We start from the raw sequence: 16,444 nt of genomic DNA, 5'->3' as shown, positions 1-16,444 counted from the left end.
CGATAAGGTGACGGCTCAAAGAGAGGACTTTCTGTACCCACTATATGTATATGTATATATATATATATATATATATATATATATATTTATATATATATATATATATATATATATATATATACACACACACACACACACATCCTTTCCAAAAAAATATGTAGAATATCATGGAAATGTTCGTTTCCATAATTCTACTCAAAAAGTTAAAGTTCCATAGATTATAGAATCAGGGCCCACAATGTCAAGTATTCGTTTGTTTATTTTTACATAATTTGGACTTCCAGCTCATAAAAAACACATCAGGAATCAAACAATTTGAATACTGTGATGAAATCAGCCCATATTTTGCAGGCTATAAATGTTGTAAAGTGAGTGTCACACAGTAATCATCCACTAAACTCAAACCACCTGCACAGGTTTCCTCAGGTGTCATTAAATTGTCTCAGCTGGGTTCAATATGGGGAAGACTGCGGACTCGACAACTGGCCAGAAAACCATCATTGACACCCTCCATAGTATGGGTAAGCCACAAAAGTGCATAGCTGTGGAGGCTGGCTGTTCACAGAGTGCTGTGTCCACGCATATCAATGGAAATCTGGTGGAAGGACAAAATGTGGCAGCGGATTAAAGAAGAAGACTTAAAGAATCTAGCAAAGATCCAGAAAGAGTGGAATGAAACGGGAGTCACAGCTTCAAAAACCACCACATTATGTCGCATCCGGGAGATGGGCTACAACTGTCGGGTTCCTTGGGTCAAGCCACTTCTGAGCATGAGCCAACGTAGGAAGCGTCTCAACTGGGCTCAGAAGAAGAAGGACTGGACTGTTGGCCAGTGGTCCAAGGTCCTCTTTTCCGATGAAAAGTGTGCCTTTCATTCGGGAATCAAGCTCCAAGTGTTTGGAGGAAGACTGGTGAAGAACAGAATCCAAGCTGCTTGAGGTCCAGTGTGAAATATCCACAGTCAGTCATGATTTGGGGTGCAAAGTACAGTGCAGGTGTTGGTAAACTCTTCCTTAAATCCAAGGTCACTGCAACAGTCTACCATAATGTTTTAGAGGACTTCATGATTCCTTCCGCTGAGGATCTGTATGGAAATGCAGATTTCATCTTCCAGCAGGACCTGGCCGCTGCCCATACCGCCAGAAGCACCAAAAACTGGTTTGATGCCCATGCCATCACAGTGCTTGACTGGCCAGCCAACTCGCTGGATCTAAACCCCATTGAGAATCTATGGGGTATTATCAAGAGGAAAATGAGGGGCACCAGACCCAAAAACAAAGAACAACTGACAGCAAGCATCAAGGAAATCTGGGCTTTCGTAACTCCCAGGCAAAGCCACATGCTGATTGCCTCAATGCCACGACGAATCCAGGCAGTGATTAAAGCAAAAGGATTCCCAACCAAGTAATGAAGATTAACATATTGTTTTGAAAGTACTACATTTTTATTGATTTAATGTGACCCTAATTTATCCATCCATCCATTTTCTGAGCCACTTCTCCTCACTAGGGTCGCGGGCGTGCTGGAGCCTATCCCAGCTGTCATCGGGCAGGAGGCGGGGTACACCCTGAACTGGTTGCCAGCCAATCGCAGGGCACATACAAACAAACAACCATTCGCACTCACATTCACACCTACGGGCAATTTAGAGTCTCCTATTAATGCAGGTTTTTGGGATGTGGGAGGAAACCGGAGCGCCCGGAGAAAACCCACACAGGCACGGGGAGAACATGCAAACTCCACACTGGCTGGGCCGCGAATTGAACCCAGGTCCTCAGAACTGTGAGGCTGACGCTCTAACCAGTCGTCCACCGTGCCGCCACCCTAATTTTTGTTTTTTAATTAATTAATTAATGTATTTATTTATTCTTACATAAACACAAGCAAATGGCGATTTTCTTCACAGTATTAATTTGTTTTGAATTTCTGATTTTATGGTTTTATGAGCTGGAAGGTCAAATTATGTAAAAATAAATAAGTGTTTAAAATGTGGGCCCTGAATCTATAATCCATGAAAGTTTAACTTTTTGAATGGATTTATGGAAATAAATAAATGATATTAATTTTTTTGGGAAAGTGCATGTGTGTGTGTGTGTGTGTGTGTGTGTGTGTGTATCACACATAAACTGTATATAGCTGTACAATTGTATATAATTTTATCATTAAAGAAAAATATTCGACCACCATTGTTTCTTAAATTTCTTTTTCATTTTAATGCCTGGTACCACGAAATGCATTTTACTTGGAAGAATAAATAACCTTAATTGTATTATTAAATCTGATTTTGATTATTATCAAGAAAACCGCAGATAATTACTAGAACTTGAGATCAGCTTTTAAATTAAATTCTTAAGAGCTATTTTCCTTGACATCGTTACATTTGTCCAAACAAATGTACCTTGAGGTGCACCAGACATTTAAAATGAACAAGAAGGGGTCTAATATGTTTTCCATGACTAAATTATTTTTATATATATATTCGTAAATTACTTTACTCATACGTAATACTGTGTAAGCTTTTAGTGTGCAGTATTCTTGGATTTGACTACATTTGATTTCTCCTATTGTAAACAATACATGTGCACCCACTCAGTGACCGGCCACTGCTGTTTTTCATTGCGTACGGAGCCACGACAATCGAAAAGTGGACCTTTTGGTTGCACCTGGATATTAAGTGGTTTTCCTTTTGCAATCGAGTAGTTTTTTATTCTTCTCCAACTCCGCGCCCAAAAAAAAAGGCATTTTCTAACTTTTCGGGTGACAGGAAGCCATTGGCTCAATGTCTGCTTTTTGTGTACTGGCATATACTGTCGCATATGTTTTTTTTAAACTACCTGTACTAAAGAAAATAAACTGGTACCGTGCTATTTTTTCCGTCAAAATACCTCAGGAGGAACTTGGTGCAACACTACTTCCAGGGTTTTTGTTGTTGTTGTTGTTTGGTTTGCAGTTGCTGATCATTCAAAATGGAATAGACTATTTTAGGGCAGGGGCATTGAACAAGTTACATATTTTCATCACATTTGCGCTTTTCACAAAAAGTTATTCACTGTAAATATTGCATAATGCTTATTACAATAATTACTTATGATCAACTCAAGATCAGGCGAGATCAGGTGTTCTCAGAGTAGTAGACTGGGGGTACACGAGGTGTGCGCCTGCTGCATGGCATATGTTTTGATTGGATCAGCATGTGCATACCAAGATTGTCTCCATGCCAAAGATACAGAGGCAGCTCGTACGTTTCCCCATGATTATGGCGCCCCTGTCGTCAATAGACCTTCAGCACTCTTTGTTTTTGCATTTGGAATTTAAGACTCTTAGATCTTGAGGTTGGCACACAGGTATGTTTCTTTCAGCCCCCAGACAAGCCCCCTTTAGGGCTGGCACCGTGCTCACAAGTCTCTCCCCGTTTCAGGATGATCAAGGAGCACCCTTTGCCCCCTGGCTGGGAGATGAAGTACACCGCAGAGGGAGTTCGATATTTTGTGGACCACAATTCACGCACTACCACCTTTAAAGACCCCCGACCTGGGTTTGAGTCAGGGTAAATATTTTTTTCTGCGCAATCTCCTTAATTCAGCTTTTGGCAGAGCAAGAAGGCCTTTGTCTGGCCATGGCAAAAAAGTCAACAACCAAGAGTGTTACCATTTTAACAATATTTTTAATTTGTTTTGGCTGAATTACATTGTCAATATAAAGGATTTTACTTTTATGCTTTTAATTTTATTTAATTTTTTTTACTTTGATGCATTGCAAAAACTCCATTTTACGACAGCAACATGACTCTGCCCGCCACTGCTCCAATCAACTGATGCACACATTTGAAAGCCTTTCCAACACAGATTGCTGTGGCATGCATGTGGCTGTGCTTTTATCAGTTCCATTGTGCTTATCCAGACACTTTCCAGAAAAAATTTGAATGTTATGGAAAAGTTTATTTATTTTCTTAATTCCATTCAAAAAGTTAAACTTTCATACATTTTATAGATTCAGGACCCACAAGATAAACATTTTCATGTATTTATTTGTTTATTTTTACATTATTTGGGCTTCTAACTCATAAAACACACAAAATCAGGAATTTAAAAAATTAGAATACTGTGGAAAAAAAATACCATTTACTTCTCAGTTTTTGTAGAAAAAAAAGAAGGAAACTCAGGTCACATTAAATCAATCAAAATATGGCACTTTCAAAACAATATGTTAATCTTCAATACTTGGGAATCCCTTTGCTTTAATCACTGCCTCAATGCGCCGTGGCATTGAGGCAATCAGCCTGTGGCATTCCTGGGTGTTATGGAAGCCCAAATTTCCTCGATGATTCCTGTCAGTTCTGCTTATTTTTTGGGTCTGGTCCCCCTCATTTTCCTCTTGATAATACCCCATAGATTCTCAATGGGGTTTAAATCGGGCGAGTTAGCTAGCCAGTCAAGCACTGTGTGATGGCATGGCATCAAACCAGGTTTTGGTGCTTCTGGTGGTATGGTCCTGATGGATGATGAAATCTGCATCTCTATACAGATCCTCAGCAGAAGCAATCATGAAGTCCTCTAAAACATTCTGGTAGACTGTTGCGCTGACCTTGGATTTAAGAAAGCAACTGCTCTGGACATTGCATCCCAAATCATGACTGATTGTGGACCCGGACCTCAAGCAGCTTGGGTTCTATTCTTCACTCGTCTTCCGCCAAACCCTTGGACATTGATTCCTGAATGAAATGCGCACTTTACTCTCATCGCAAAAGAGGACCATGGACCACTGGCCAACTATCCAGTCCTTCTTCTCCTTGAACCAGTGTGAATTTATTTCAGTGATTACTCCTATTGATGGTTGGTCCGTTTGTTTCATTTATTGTTGATACATGAAATACATAATATAACACATGGTCAATAGTTTCAGAACTGGTGTTAAAAAATGAGCTGATAACATCAACTCTTTTTAAACTGGACTCAGTTGGAGTATACACCTGTGGCCATCATTCCCACTGTGGTCTAAATTTTTTTAACCCAAACTGCCTGGTGCCTGGCACTTAAAAACAAAAAACTAAGCCCAGCTCTTTTGAGGAGTTTCTTTCATACTATTGCTCCTTGAACCACTTAATTGTTTGTCTTTCTCTAAACCACTTTCATATTGACTTCCCGGTAAATTGGCGCATCAGAGATGTAGATGTAACACTAGAGTCTGAATTTGCTTGGCCCCTTCGGACAGAAGTCCTTCACCCAGCCTTTTGTGGTGAAAGCGCAATGTGATAATTACACGTGTGGAAACGTCAGTGCAACAGTCACACATGCTTTCAACATCAAGGGAAGGGGTCAGTGAGTCCAAGGCAGGCACATGGACAGACATTTTTGGGGGCAAGTGCTCAAGCCAAAAAATGCATACAGTTAGGAAAAAACAGCACTATGTGGATTATAGCTGCATGATTGTCAAAATGATAATCACTATTATTTTGTAGCGAATACGCCCTATAAAATACATTTGTCGATGGTGCCCCCAAGAGCTGATGACCTTTGCATTCCTGCCTCCTGACCCTCAGCCCGCCGATCTGTTTTTACAAGACACAGGAAACCTGGTTTATATCAACATAACCTGGTTAAAAGTCCTCCCGGACATTTTAGTGACTCTTAAAACAAATACCTTTTAGTTTGGACTGACCCAATGACCAAGAATCTGGGAAACCCCCTTGATCCAATTTGACAGTTCGAGATAATGGACGACAATGGGTTTATTAGTTAGACAAGCCGCAATGGAGTTATTACTCACTGACCTTCGCATGAACTCCAATGAAGTACAATGGACTCTCTGGGATTATTGGTGGAGTAAGGGCGACACCCGCTGGCGCTTAAGAGTCACTGCAAGCTTATTGGTCATGACTGCTATTTGGCGGGTTAAATATCTGTTTTCATACTACATGAACTCTGCATGAATACTCCAAGTGTATATCATCATACCAATGTCATTAATGACTGTGTTCTAGGTCCAATGTCAAATCCGTATGAAAAGAATAAGATGATTGCATTTGACCTAAGACAACACGAAATGTTACATCTCTGACATTAAGTGGTCTTAGCCACCAAACAAGGTTGAAACACTCACTGCATATGTTAATCATGATGTGTGAGACAATGCAAAAGCTGGGAATTAATTTTCTTATTTTAGATCCACTGGATTTAGCCCAAAGATAACTTTGGAGTGAAATTTAGTATCAGAGGTGTGGTCTATTCTTCCACGCTGGTCTTTAAGGACACCTCCCTCTAAGTACAAAAGACAGAGTCCTTTTGTTCTTCCCTGGCTCTTGTCTTCCTTCTCTGCCTGAAACTTTGGCTTCCGGCCCAAAGCCTCCTCTCCAGGCCTGATGGTGGGCGAGCTACGTGCTCAGCCCGGCAAAACCCTTCACCCCTGCCCAACACTCGCAGGCTACAGAGACACTCTGCCCAACTCCTCTCCGACCCTTTCGCGTGAGAGTTGAGTATCTCGCGAGCTGAACCAGGCAGGAAGAACTTGCATGTGCAATTTCCCTCTGAGCGCGTGGCAAACCAGTTGCTCGTGCGCTTTGGGCCCATTTTCCCGATTTTGCCTTTTTCTTCAACGCAGCCTTTCGACACAAATCCGCCTGCCTCCTGTGATCTTTGTTGCGGTAGTATATCTTGCTGATTATCAAGTACAAATTAGTGCATAATAATTTGAGATTAGACTAACGATCACAGAGATTCCCAGCTTTCACATTGTTCACCGCACATCCATGCATTTCACGCTCACATTACAAGTTCAGTCATTGACCCTATATCTTATTCTTTACGTACTTTTGCTTGTAATTGTTTTTAGTAGTCCCCCTGCATTGTTTCCCCGAATTTCCCTGTAGTTTAATGAAAATTTCTCTCAAATTCCTCTTCCTGTGTGTACTGTGTGTGTTTGCGTTTCAACAGTTGACCACTGAAATCAAGAACCAGTTATTCTATTAATGTAGCAAGCCTTCGAGATGACACAGATTGTTAGGTTTTTCGTCACGTTTACCAAATATGGTGGTGTCTTATACTGTAAGAGACAAAGTTAGTTTGATTGTAACCTTCTAACGTACGTTGAATTACACCGGAAGTAAATACAGGCGTTTACTTCCAGACTTTTTCTTTTCCAAATAAATTTTGCTTTTATCTAAACCAATCTACGCTACACTATGCATTACGGTAACAGTCCGGCAATTTGTTGCAAGGGCCAACTTCAAAATAAAGAAACTCACGTATTATTACATTGGACATCAGTGCCAGTTTAGCCTTTTGTTTAGAAGTTGGTCCTGGTGCCAGTGTAATGCATAGTGTGAACAATCATTGTGGCGGCTGATTTAACTTAGACTTTTTGACTGCAGGCTAGCCTGACCATAGTACTTGTTCGTACAGTGTATTTAATGCTGCTTTGGCGAAACATCATAATTTCCCGTGTATAATGTGCGCCCATGTATAATACGCATCCCCAAAGTTGACTTCAAAATTCTCGAAAACCCTTGTACAATGAATTTTTTACAATGCATTATTTTGCTTCTACCGATTTGATCAAAACATGAAGTATTATCTGTATTTTGTTAGGTTTTTTTCAAAGAATTATTCTGAAGTTAAGCATTTTATTTAAAGACGTAATACTTTCTTTTTTATTTACTTGCTCTTGTTTTGAAATTTACAGCCAAAATCGTGATCATGATTAAAATTCGAATACTAGTGCAGCTCTCATATGGATGATGTATTATGTATTTATTTATGTTCACACAATCAACGCAGTCAATAATAGAACTATTAACAAAGGAGGTGGAGGGAAGCTACAGTGATATAAAAAGTCCATGCACCCTTGTTCAACTAGCAGGTTTTTGTAATATACAAAAATGAGACCAACATAAATCTTTTTAATTAATTTTTTCCAATATTTAGTTGGCCTATAACCTGCATAACTCAACTAAAAAAAGTACAATATTTTAGGGAGAAGTAAAAATAAACTGCGATAACGTGGTTGCACACATGCGCATGCCCTCTCATAAATGAGGGACATAGTTCAGAATTAATTCAAACACATGTTAAATGGGAGCCAAAACAAAACTGCCACCATTTGAAAGTAGCTCTGAATAACCCCAAATAAATGTCAGCTGTTCTAGGCTTTCCCTGACATTTTTGTAGTCCAGTCTTTCAATACAAGCCATTGTCCGCTGTGAACTTCCGCAGCATCAGAGGGGTCTCATTGTTCAAGGGTATTAGTCTGAAGGGTAAAAAAAAAATTCTAAATCATCAATGTCACACATCATACAGTGTATATAATTCTACCAAGGACTCGAATAACTGCCCTTCAGATATTAAAACACTTAGAGCAGAATTGAAGGCACAAAGGGTGATTTATTTATTTTTTTAAAATATTGATGAATGAAGAAAAAAACTGGGCTCCAACAAAAAATTCCACTTTTTTTCTTATAGGGCAAAGGGGTAGGTGCTTGAGCACCACTTGGTGTCTGTGTCTGCACATGCCTGATCTCACACACTCTGCATTTCATCTCAATTACGCCTTTGATACTACCTTGGAAGACAGCAACTGTGCTGGTTGACTTCATCCCACATCTATACTGTACACACAGGGCAAAGAGCTAGTAAACTGGCGGAAACAAAGCCAGTTTACATGGCCAGTGCTTATTGGGCTATTGTTTCTTTCTTTCTCTTGGCCGACCAATCTCTCCACTGCTGGCAAGGCACATATTCAGATTGTGCAGTGTGTTGGTGAAGTTTGTACTAATACAACTACAGACTCCACCTCTGCCTTTCAGGAGTACAAATAGGATTCTATTACAATCAAGATGACTTCTTTGAATTTCACTCTTGAAAAAGCAAGTGTTTTTTTTATTAGGATGACTTTAAGAAGCGCAAGACTGCATACTCTTAATTTATCGATCAGATCAGATTAAGACAATCTTAGCATATCAGAATTCCTGTTTTTAACTCTTTTTTTTTTTTTGCTTCTTGTGTATGTGTAGGTCGCGGCAAGGCGGTTCACCTGGTGTCTATGATCGCAGCTTCAGGTGGAAATACCACCAGTTTCGCTTCCTATGCCATGTAAGTATGTGCACTCTATGTGCACACTGTTTTAGACAAACAGTCCAGTTGTGTGTGGTCAGACGCAGGTCTATTGTTGGAATCAAACCTTTAACTACAAAAATACTGTACAGTTATTATAGGTCATATAATTGTTGATGATAAAAAAAAAAATGAATTACAGATAATGAAGTATTTAGGAAAATGAACAAGAAAAGCATATGCTTAAAGACCAAGTAAAGTGACAACAAAAATGTCTTGTGATTTGACATACCACAGAGAACAGTGTTGTTACCAAGTCTGCCAAATTCGAAACACAAGTATTTAAAATAAGGCTTCAAAATCATGAAAAACAGAGCCCACCTTCCAGTTGCAAGGCTTTTTGGGCAAGCTTCAGCAGTCAATCACATATACGCCTACTGTGTCGATTAAAAAGTTGACTTTCCCTGATGCGTCGCTGTTATGTGGACGCAAGTGAGGCAGTGACTTCCTGGACGAGCCGACGCTGTACTGGCGACCTCACTGCCTTGCTAGCCAGCTAGCTCGGTAACTCGCAGGCTAGTGGACTTCATAAACAGTTATCATTACCTGAAGTCTCTCTGTTGTGAGGGCCTACGGCGGTGCGCTGGACTGCAAGCAGCTACTGACTAGGTGCTAGTGTGGGGTTTCGTCCCTGGTTCACTGTGCGCCGCATGTGGGGTCACATGGTAGACATACTGGAGCCCAAATAACACGTAGCACTAAGGGAAGTTTTTTTTTTTTGGGGGGGGGGGGGGGCTTGTAGGCATAGCTTGATGACCAACTACATGCTGTAATGGTAGAAATGGGCCACATTATTATTAATAGGGAAGTAGCAATTGCGCCCAATAGCCACTACATGGAATAAGGGCGCTTGATACTTACGAAGTGGAAGAGGGGTGACTCATGAAGAGGCCTGCTTCAGTCATCTGGCCTCATTTTAGCAGTGCACCCCAAAAATTGAAGACTTTAATGCAATATATCACCCATTGTATGTTTTCAGCACTTGCCTCCGAACATAATTTAATGTATTTTGGAAAAAAAAATGATAATTACTTTACTGGGTCTTTAATAATTGGGACCAAAATGTAAAGCATGTTAATACCACTTTGTTGACCATGTTTTTTTGTTTTTTTCAGTCCAATGCTTTGCCAAGCCATGTGAAGATCTCAGTGTCCAGACAGACATTGTTTGAGGACTCATTTCAACAGGTATTGATCATGCTTACCGCTGCAATTAATATCACAGCACATTTAAAATAATTTGAGTTCAGTGTTTTGTAGTTAAACTTCCTAGGGTACTGCACTCTGTAATTCACTTCCCTAATCTTGCCAGTGAAAAAAATCCATCCATCCATTTTCCATAACGCTTATTATAGGGTCGCAGGCGTGCTGGATCCTATCCTAGCTGACTCTGGGCAAAAGGCAGGGTACACCCTGAACTGGTTGCCAACCAATCATAGGGCACATATAGACGACCAACCATTCACATTCACACCTAAGGGACAATTTAGTCTTCAATTAACTTATCATGGGGTATGGTGAACAAATGGTTAGCACATCTGCCTCACAGTTCTGAGGACCGGGGTTCAATCCCTGGCTCCGCCTGTGTGGAGTTTGCATGTTCCACCAGTGCCTGCATGGGTTTTCTCCGGGTACTCCGGTTTCCTCCCACATCCCAAAAACAGGCATGGTAGGTTAATTGAAGACTCTCAACTGCCTGTAGGTGTGAATGTGTGTGTCACTCTTTGTTATATTGCAGCCATTTGCTAAAATAATTTGTTAATTTTGTTCCTCATTAATGTACGCAAAGCCCCATATTGACAGAAAAAAAACGGAATCGTTGAAATTTTTGCAGATTTATAAAAAGAGAAAACTGAAATATCACACAGCCACACAGTTATATAGCAGCCATTTTGCTGAAATCATTTAATTTCATTTTTTTCCTCAATAATGTACACAACAGCACCCCATATTGAAAAAACTGAATTGGTAAAATCTTTGCAGATTAATTCAAAAAGAAAAACTGAAATATCACACAGCCATAAGTATTCAGACCCTTTGCTGTGACACTTATATATTTAACTCAGATGCTGTCCATTTCTTCTGATCATTCTCGAGATGGTTCTACACCTTTATTGGAGTTCAGCTGTGTTTGATTATACTGATGGGACTTGATTAGGAAAGGCACACACCTGTCTGTATAAGACCTTACAGCTCAGAGTGCATGTCAGAGCAAATGAGAATCATGAGGTCAAAGGAACTGCCTGAAGAGCTCAGAGACAGAATTGTGGAAAGTCACAGATCTGGCCAAGGTTACAAAAAATAATTCTGCTGCACTTAAGGTTCTTAAGAGCAGAGTGGCCGCCATAATGCTTAAATGGAAGATGTTTGGGACGACCAGAACCCTTCCTAGATCTGGTCGTCCGGCCAAACTGAGCAATCGGGGGAGAAGAGCCTTGTTAAGAGAGGTAAAGAAGAACCCAAAGATCACTGTGGCTGAGCTGGTAGCTGGGTGAAAGTTCTAGAAATTCAACCATCACTGGAGCCCTCCACCTTTATGGCAGAGTGGCCCGACGGAAGCCTCGCCTCAGTGCAAGACACATGAAAGCCCGCATGGAGTTTGCTAAAAAAAAAAAAGATGGTGAGAAAAAAGATTCTCTGGTCTGATGAGACCAAGAGAGAACATTTTGACCTTACATTGTGTGGAGAAAACCAGGCACTGGTCATCACCTGTCCAATACAGTCCCAACAGTGAAGCATGGTGGTGGCAGCATCTTGCTGTGGGGGTGTGCTTTTCAGCTGCAGGGACAGGATGACTGGTTGCAATTGAAGGACAGATGAATGAGGCCAAGTACTGGGATATCCTGGAAGAAAACCTTCTCCAGAGTGCTCAGGACCTCAGACTGGGGCGAAGGTTCACCTTCCAACAAGACAATGACCCTCAGCACACAGCTAAAATAATGGAGTGGTTTCAGAACAACTCTGTGACTGTTCTTGAATGACCTAGCCAGAGCCCTGACTTAAACCCAATTGAGCAGCTCTGGAGAGACCTGAAAATGGCTGTTTACCAACTTTCACCATCCAACCTGACAGAACTGGAGAGGATCTGCAAGGAGGAATGGCAGAGGATCCCCAAATCCAGGTGTGAAAAACTTGTTACATCATTCCCAAAAAGACTCATGGCTGTCTTAGCTCAAAAGGGTGCTTCTACAAAATACTGAGAAAAAGGGTCTGAATAGTTATGGTTGTGTGATATGTCAACATTTCAAAAACATTTCTGTCAATATGTGGTGCTGTGTGTACATTAATGAGGAGAAAATGAACTTAAATGACTTTAGCAAATTGCTACAATATAACAAAGAGTGAAAAATTTAAGAGGGTCTGAATACTTTCCATACCCACTGTATGGAGTACCCAGCGAAAACCCACGCAGGCACGGGGAGAACATGCCAATTCCATACAATTCATGCCAATTCCATACATGGGAGGTCGGATTTGAAATCCGGGTGCTCAGAACTGTGAGGCAGATGTACTAACCAGTCGTCCCGCATGCCCACCCACCAGTGAAAAATGTATAATCTATTTTGTGTTTCATTAGATCATGAATGTGAAGCCATATGACCTTCGCCGGAGACTCTACATCATCATGAGGGGAGAGGAGGGCCTTGACTACGGTGGCATTGCCAGGTGAGAGTTGTGTGAAAATGTATGCAACAATTAAGGCCAAATTTGATTATCTATGTATGTAAGCATTAATGAAATATCTGTACTGTTGTAATGTTACCATCAGTTTATATGTATAAATATAATACTATCTTCTGTCTTCCTCCCTTAGTCATCCATCCAGCACATTGTCTTACTCTTTCTGTGCGCTGTTTTGTTGTTGTTGGTGGTGTGTCAGTTGTTCATCTGTTTTGCATTGTGTCTCTGTCTCCAGTGTCACGTCAGTGGTTTTACCCTATGGTAGGTGACATCATGCTGTTCTACCACAGGGTAGAACCACGGACGGGTTGCTGGGAGGTGTCTGCCCGTCAAACCATGTGCTCTCTACGTCTCCTCATGTCTCAAAGGGGCAGAGATGGAGGTTTTGGTGTTGGTTTTGGTGCTGCAACTGGTGGTGGTACATCTGGTGTGCCTTGGCACTCTCTAACATGCAACTTTATACTGTTTTCACTGTTTCTCTTTTTTAAGGTCTGTCGTATTCCTAAATGTTCTATATTTTGTTGATTCAATTTACGGCCAAAGCAAGTTTCTGTGATGTATAAGCGTGTACATTTGCACACGGAAGCTAAAGTATTGAGAAATACTTGATGAGCAATACAACTTTCACATTATTTGAAAATGTGAATGGTAATGCTATTACACAAGAAAAAAAGTATTCATACCTCGTTGAAACTTTGAATTTCGTCACATTGCGATAGAGGGAGAACATTTTGGGATTTTTGTTGTTTTTATTTTGTTTTGTGCAATATGTCTGAATTAAACCTGCTAGTCTGAAAAAGCCTTAACTCAATTGTTAATTTTCTTAAATAGGCAATTCAATTTACATTAAATAACATTTTTGATACTCAACAATTTCCTCTTATACCACAACAGTGACAACACGATATGTTTTTGTTTTTTACAAAATTACTCAAAATACAACCTTCCAAATTTTAATATTTTGCATCTTTAAATAGCATGTTTGAAAGGCAGGTGCAAACCAGCGTGCAAAAAATGTAAAATTTTAACCAAATAACATATTTGCTGTCAAATGTTAACATTAGAACCCCTCTAACATACAGTATTACCGAAACAACTCTCTCTTTTGAAATTCTAAGTCTATAGAGTTTCTGACTACATCTCATTCGAGCATGCAAAAATTGACTCCCAGAGCTGCTGTTAGGACGTATACTGCTGTCCATTCTCATTGAGCTTCCATTTTAAGATCCTCCTTAAATCGGCTGAGGCCAGGGGATGATGGTGATCACACAATGAGTTTTAATCCCTTTATACCCAAAGCAGCTACAGCTTCAATGATATTTTCTGGAGCGTTATAGCGGGTTTTCTTTCATGAGATTTATTTTATTGCGAAAAGTACAGTTCTTATCAGTTAGAAACGCCACATACTATGAAGAAGTAATTTTGACACCTTCAATTAGCACAGCATTCATTACTGACTAAAGCCGTTGGAAAATTAGTCATTTTTTAATTGCACTTTTCATCTAAGGGGAGAGATTTGTCTCAAAATAATTTCCACAAATACAGTATATCCGCGATTTACACGTTTTTCAGATCCACAAATATATCTGATTTACACATTTTTCCAAGTCCACAAATATATCCACGATTTACCCAGGTTTTTTAATGTTTAGTGTGCATTTATCATGACTTATCGTTTGTAAATATTAAATTGTGCTTGTGAATTGTTGATATTCGCACACACAAGTTGAGAATATTCACATGTGTGGGAAGGCCCATCCCTCCATCTGCTAGGTGGCAGTGTTGCTGTCTCCATTGTTGACTTGACTGCAAGTCATTTTTATGGGAATCCAGCAGTCTATGCTCTGACCTTGCTGAAATCCCTGGTAAACCGACCATGGCTGAACAAGGTGGACAACCGGCAGCCCCGTCCGTCATTAGTAAGTAAAATAAAAAGAACTCGCCTTCCTCATCTGTCAGCGAGATATAAAAACCAGCTAATTATTAGTGTTTAAATAATGACAGTGGCTAGCTCTCAATCATCTATTTTATAGTCTATGCTCTCAACGGAGACAGCAACACTGCCGCCGAGTGGATTGAGGGAGGGGCCTTCCCACACGTGTGACTATTTAACTTTAGCGTGTGTGAATATCTTGAAAATTGCATGACGTTTGTTGTTGCAGATGTATTTGTGGATCTGAAAAATGAGTAATATTTTTTTAGACAAATCTCTCCCCATATTCATCAGCATAGACAGGACAAACAACAACAAACATCCAGAGAAAAAGCAAAATGCAAATGTTCATGTCACATAAATTCATTATATTCAATGTATAGTACATAACTTGGAGCACAATATAATCATATTTTGTTTTTTAATTACCCGTTCTTACTGTCATATTTTAACTTCATGTAAAAATGTTCATGTTTGTCTTTGAACGAATCACTCCATTTTGTTGTGTCTTGTCTCCATTATCTCAATTCTTCATTCTTCTGCGTTTTTAATGTGTTTTTAATGTTTTTAATGTGTTTTGAAACACTAATGTGTTTTTTTATGAAAGTCACACCTTCAGCTCCCCCAACAGCTTCTGTTTGCAGACACTCAGATGAGTTGGCCATGTTTGAAAAAGGAAAACTTACCATCTGGACTCAATGTGCTTAAATATTGTTACGCGTCCCTTGAAAGTATTATGGGCCTCTACTGCTTAGATGCAGTTGTCATATTATAAGTTACATTAAGTATAGAAATGTATGTACATCTTATGATTATGGTCTTAGTTGCAGAGCTATGCATATGTTACAACCCCAATTCCAATGAAGTTGGGACGTGTTAAAAATAAATAAAAACAGAATACAATGATTTGCAAATCATGTTCAACCTATGTTTAATTGAATACAATGCAAAGACAAGATATTTAATGTTCAAACTGATAAGCTTTATTGTTTTAAGCGAATAATCATTAACTTAGAATTTTATGGCTGCAACACATTCCAAAAAAACTGGGACAGGGTCATGTTTACCACTGTGTTACATCACCTTTTCTTTTAACAACATTCAATAAACGTTTGGGAACTGAGGACACTCGTTGTTGAAGTTTTATAGGTGGAATTTTTTACTCTTCTTGCTTGATGTACAGCTTCGGCTGTTCAACAGTCCGGGGTGTCCGTTGTCGTATTTTACACTTCATAATGTGCCACACATTTTCAATGGGAGACAGGTCTGGACTGCAGGCAGGCCAGTCTAGTACCGGCACTCTTTTACTACGAAGTCACGCTGTTGTAACACGTGCAGAATGTGCTTTGGCATTGTCTTTCTGAAATAAGCAGGGGCGTCCATGAAAAAGACGTTGCTGGGATGGCAGCATATGTTTCTCCAAAACCTGTATGTTCCTTTCAGCATTAATGGTGCCTTCACAGATGTGTAAGTTACCCATGCCATTGGCACTAACACAGCCCCATACCATCACAGATGCTGGCTTTAGAACTTTGCATCCATAAAAGTCTGGATGGTTGTTTTCCTCTTTGGCCCGGAGGATAAGACGTCCACAATTTCCAAAAACAATTTGAAATGTGGACTTGTCGGACCACAGAACACTTTTCCACTTTCCATCAGTCCATCTTAGATGACCTCGGGCACAGAGAAGCCGGCGGCGTTTCTGGGTGCTTTTGATAAAGGGCTTT

The 16,444-nt window shown here is 40.0% G+C and overlaps 1 protein-coding gene across 5 annotated transcripts in view; it reads left to right on the top strand.

The window, feature by feature from the left end:
* The window catches only part of wwp2 (WW domain containing E3 ubiquitin protein ligase 2), a 122,133-nt gene that overhangs the window by 88,943 nt on the left and 16,746 nt on the right, over positions 1 to 16,444 (top strand). For 4 of the 5 annotated variants that reach the window (XM_061677223.1, XM_061677219.1, XM_061677220.1 and 1 more), the window contains 4 exons: positions 3,419 to 3,547; positions 9,005 to 9,083; positions 10,220 to 10,291; positions 12,681 to 12,769. In XM_061677223.1, coding sequence (XP_061533207.1) covers positions 3,419 to 3,547; positions 9,005 to 9,083; positions 10,220 to 10,291; positions 12,681 to 12,769 — 369 coding nt within the window. The remainder of the gene's footprint in view (positions 1 to 3,418; positions 3,548 to 9,004; positions 9,084 to 10,219; positions 10,292 to 12,680; positions 12,770 to 16,444) is intronic. The other variant, XM_061677221.1, reaches the window with a different exon arrangement.

This window comes from Phycodurus eques, chromosome 5, assembly GCF_024500275.1.
Source record: "Phycodurus eques isolate BA_2022a chromosome 5, UOR_Pequ_1.1, whole genome shotgun sequence".
Taxonomy (NCBI): domain Eukaryota; kingdom Metazoa; phylum Chordata; class Actinopteri; order Syngnathiformes; family Syngnathidae; genus Phycodurus; species Phycodurus eques.
The sequence above is the reverse complement of the archived record's forward strand: the minus strand, read 5'-3'. Positions and strand labels throughout refer to the sequence as shown.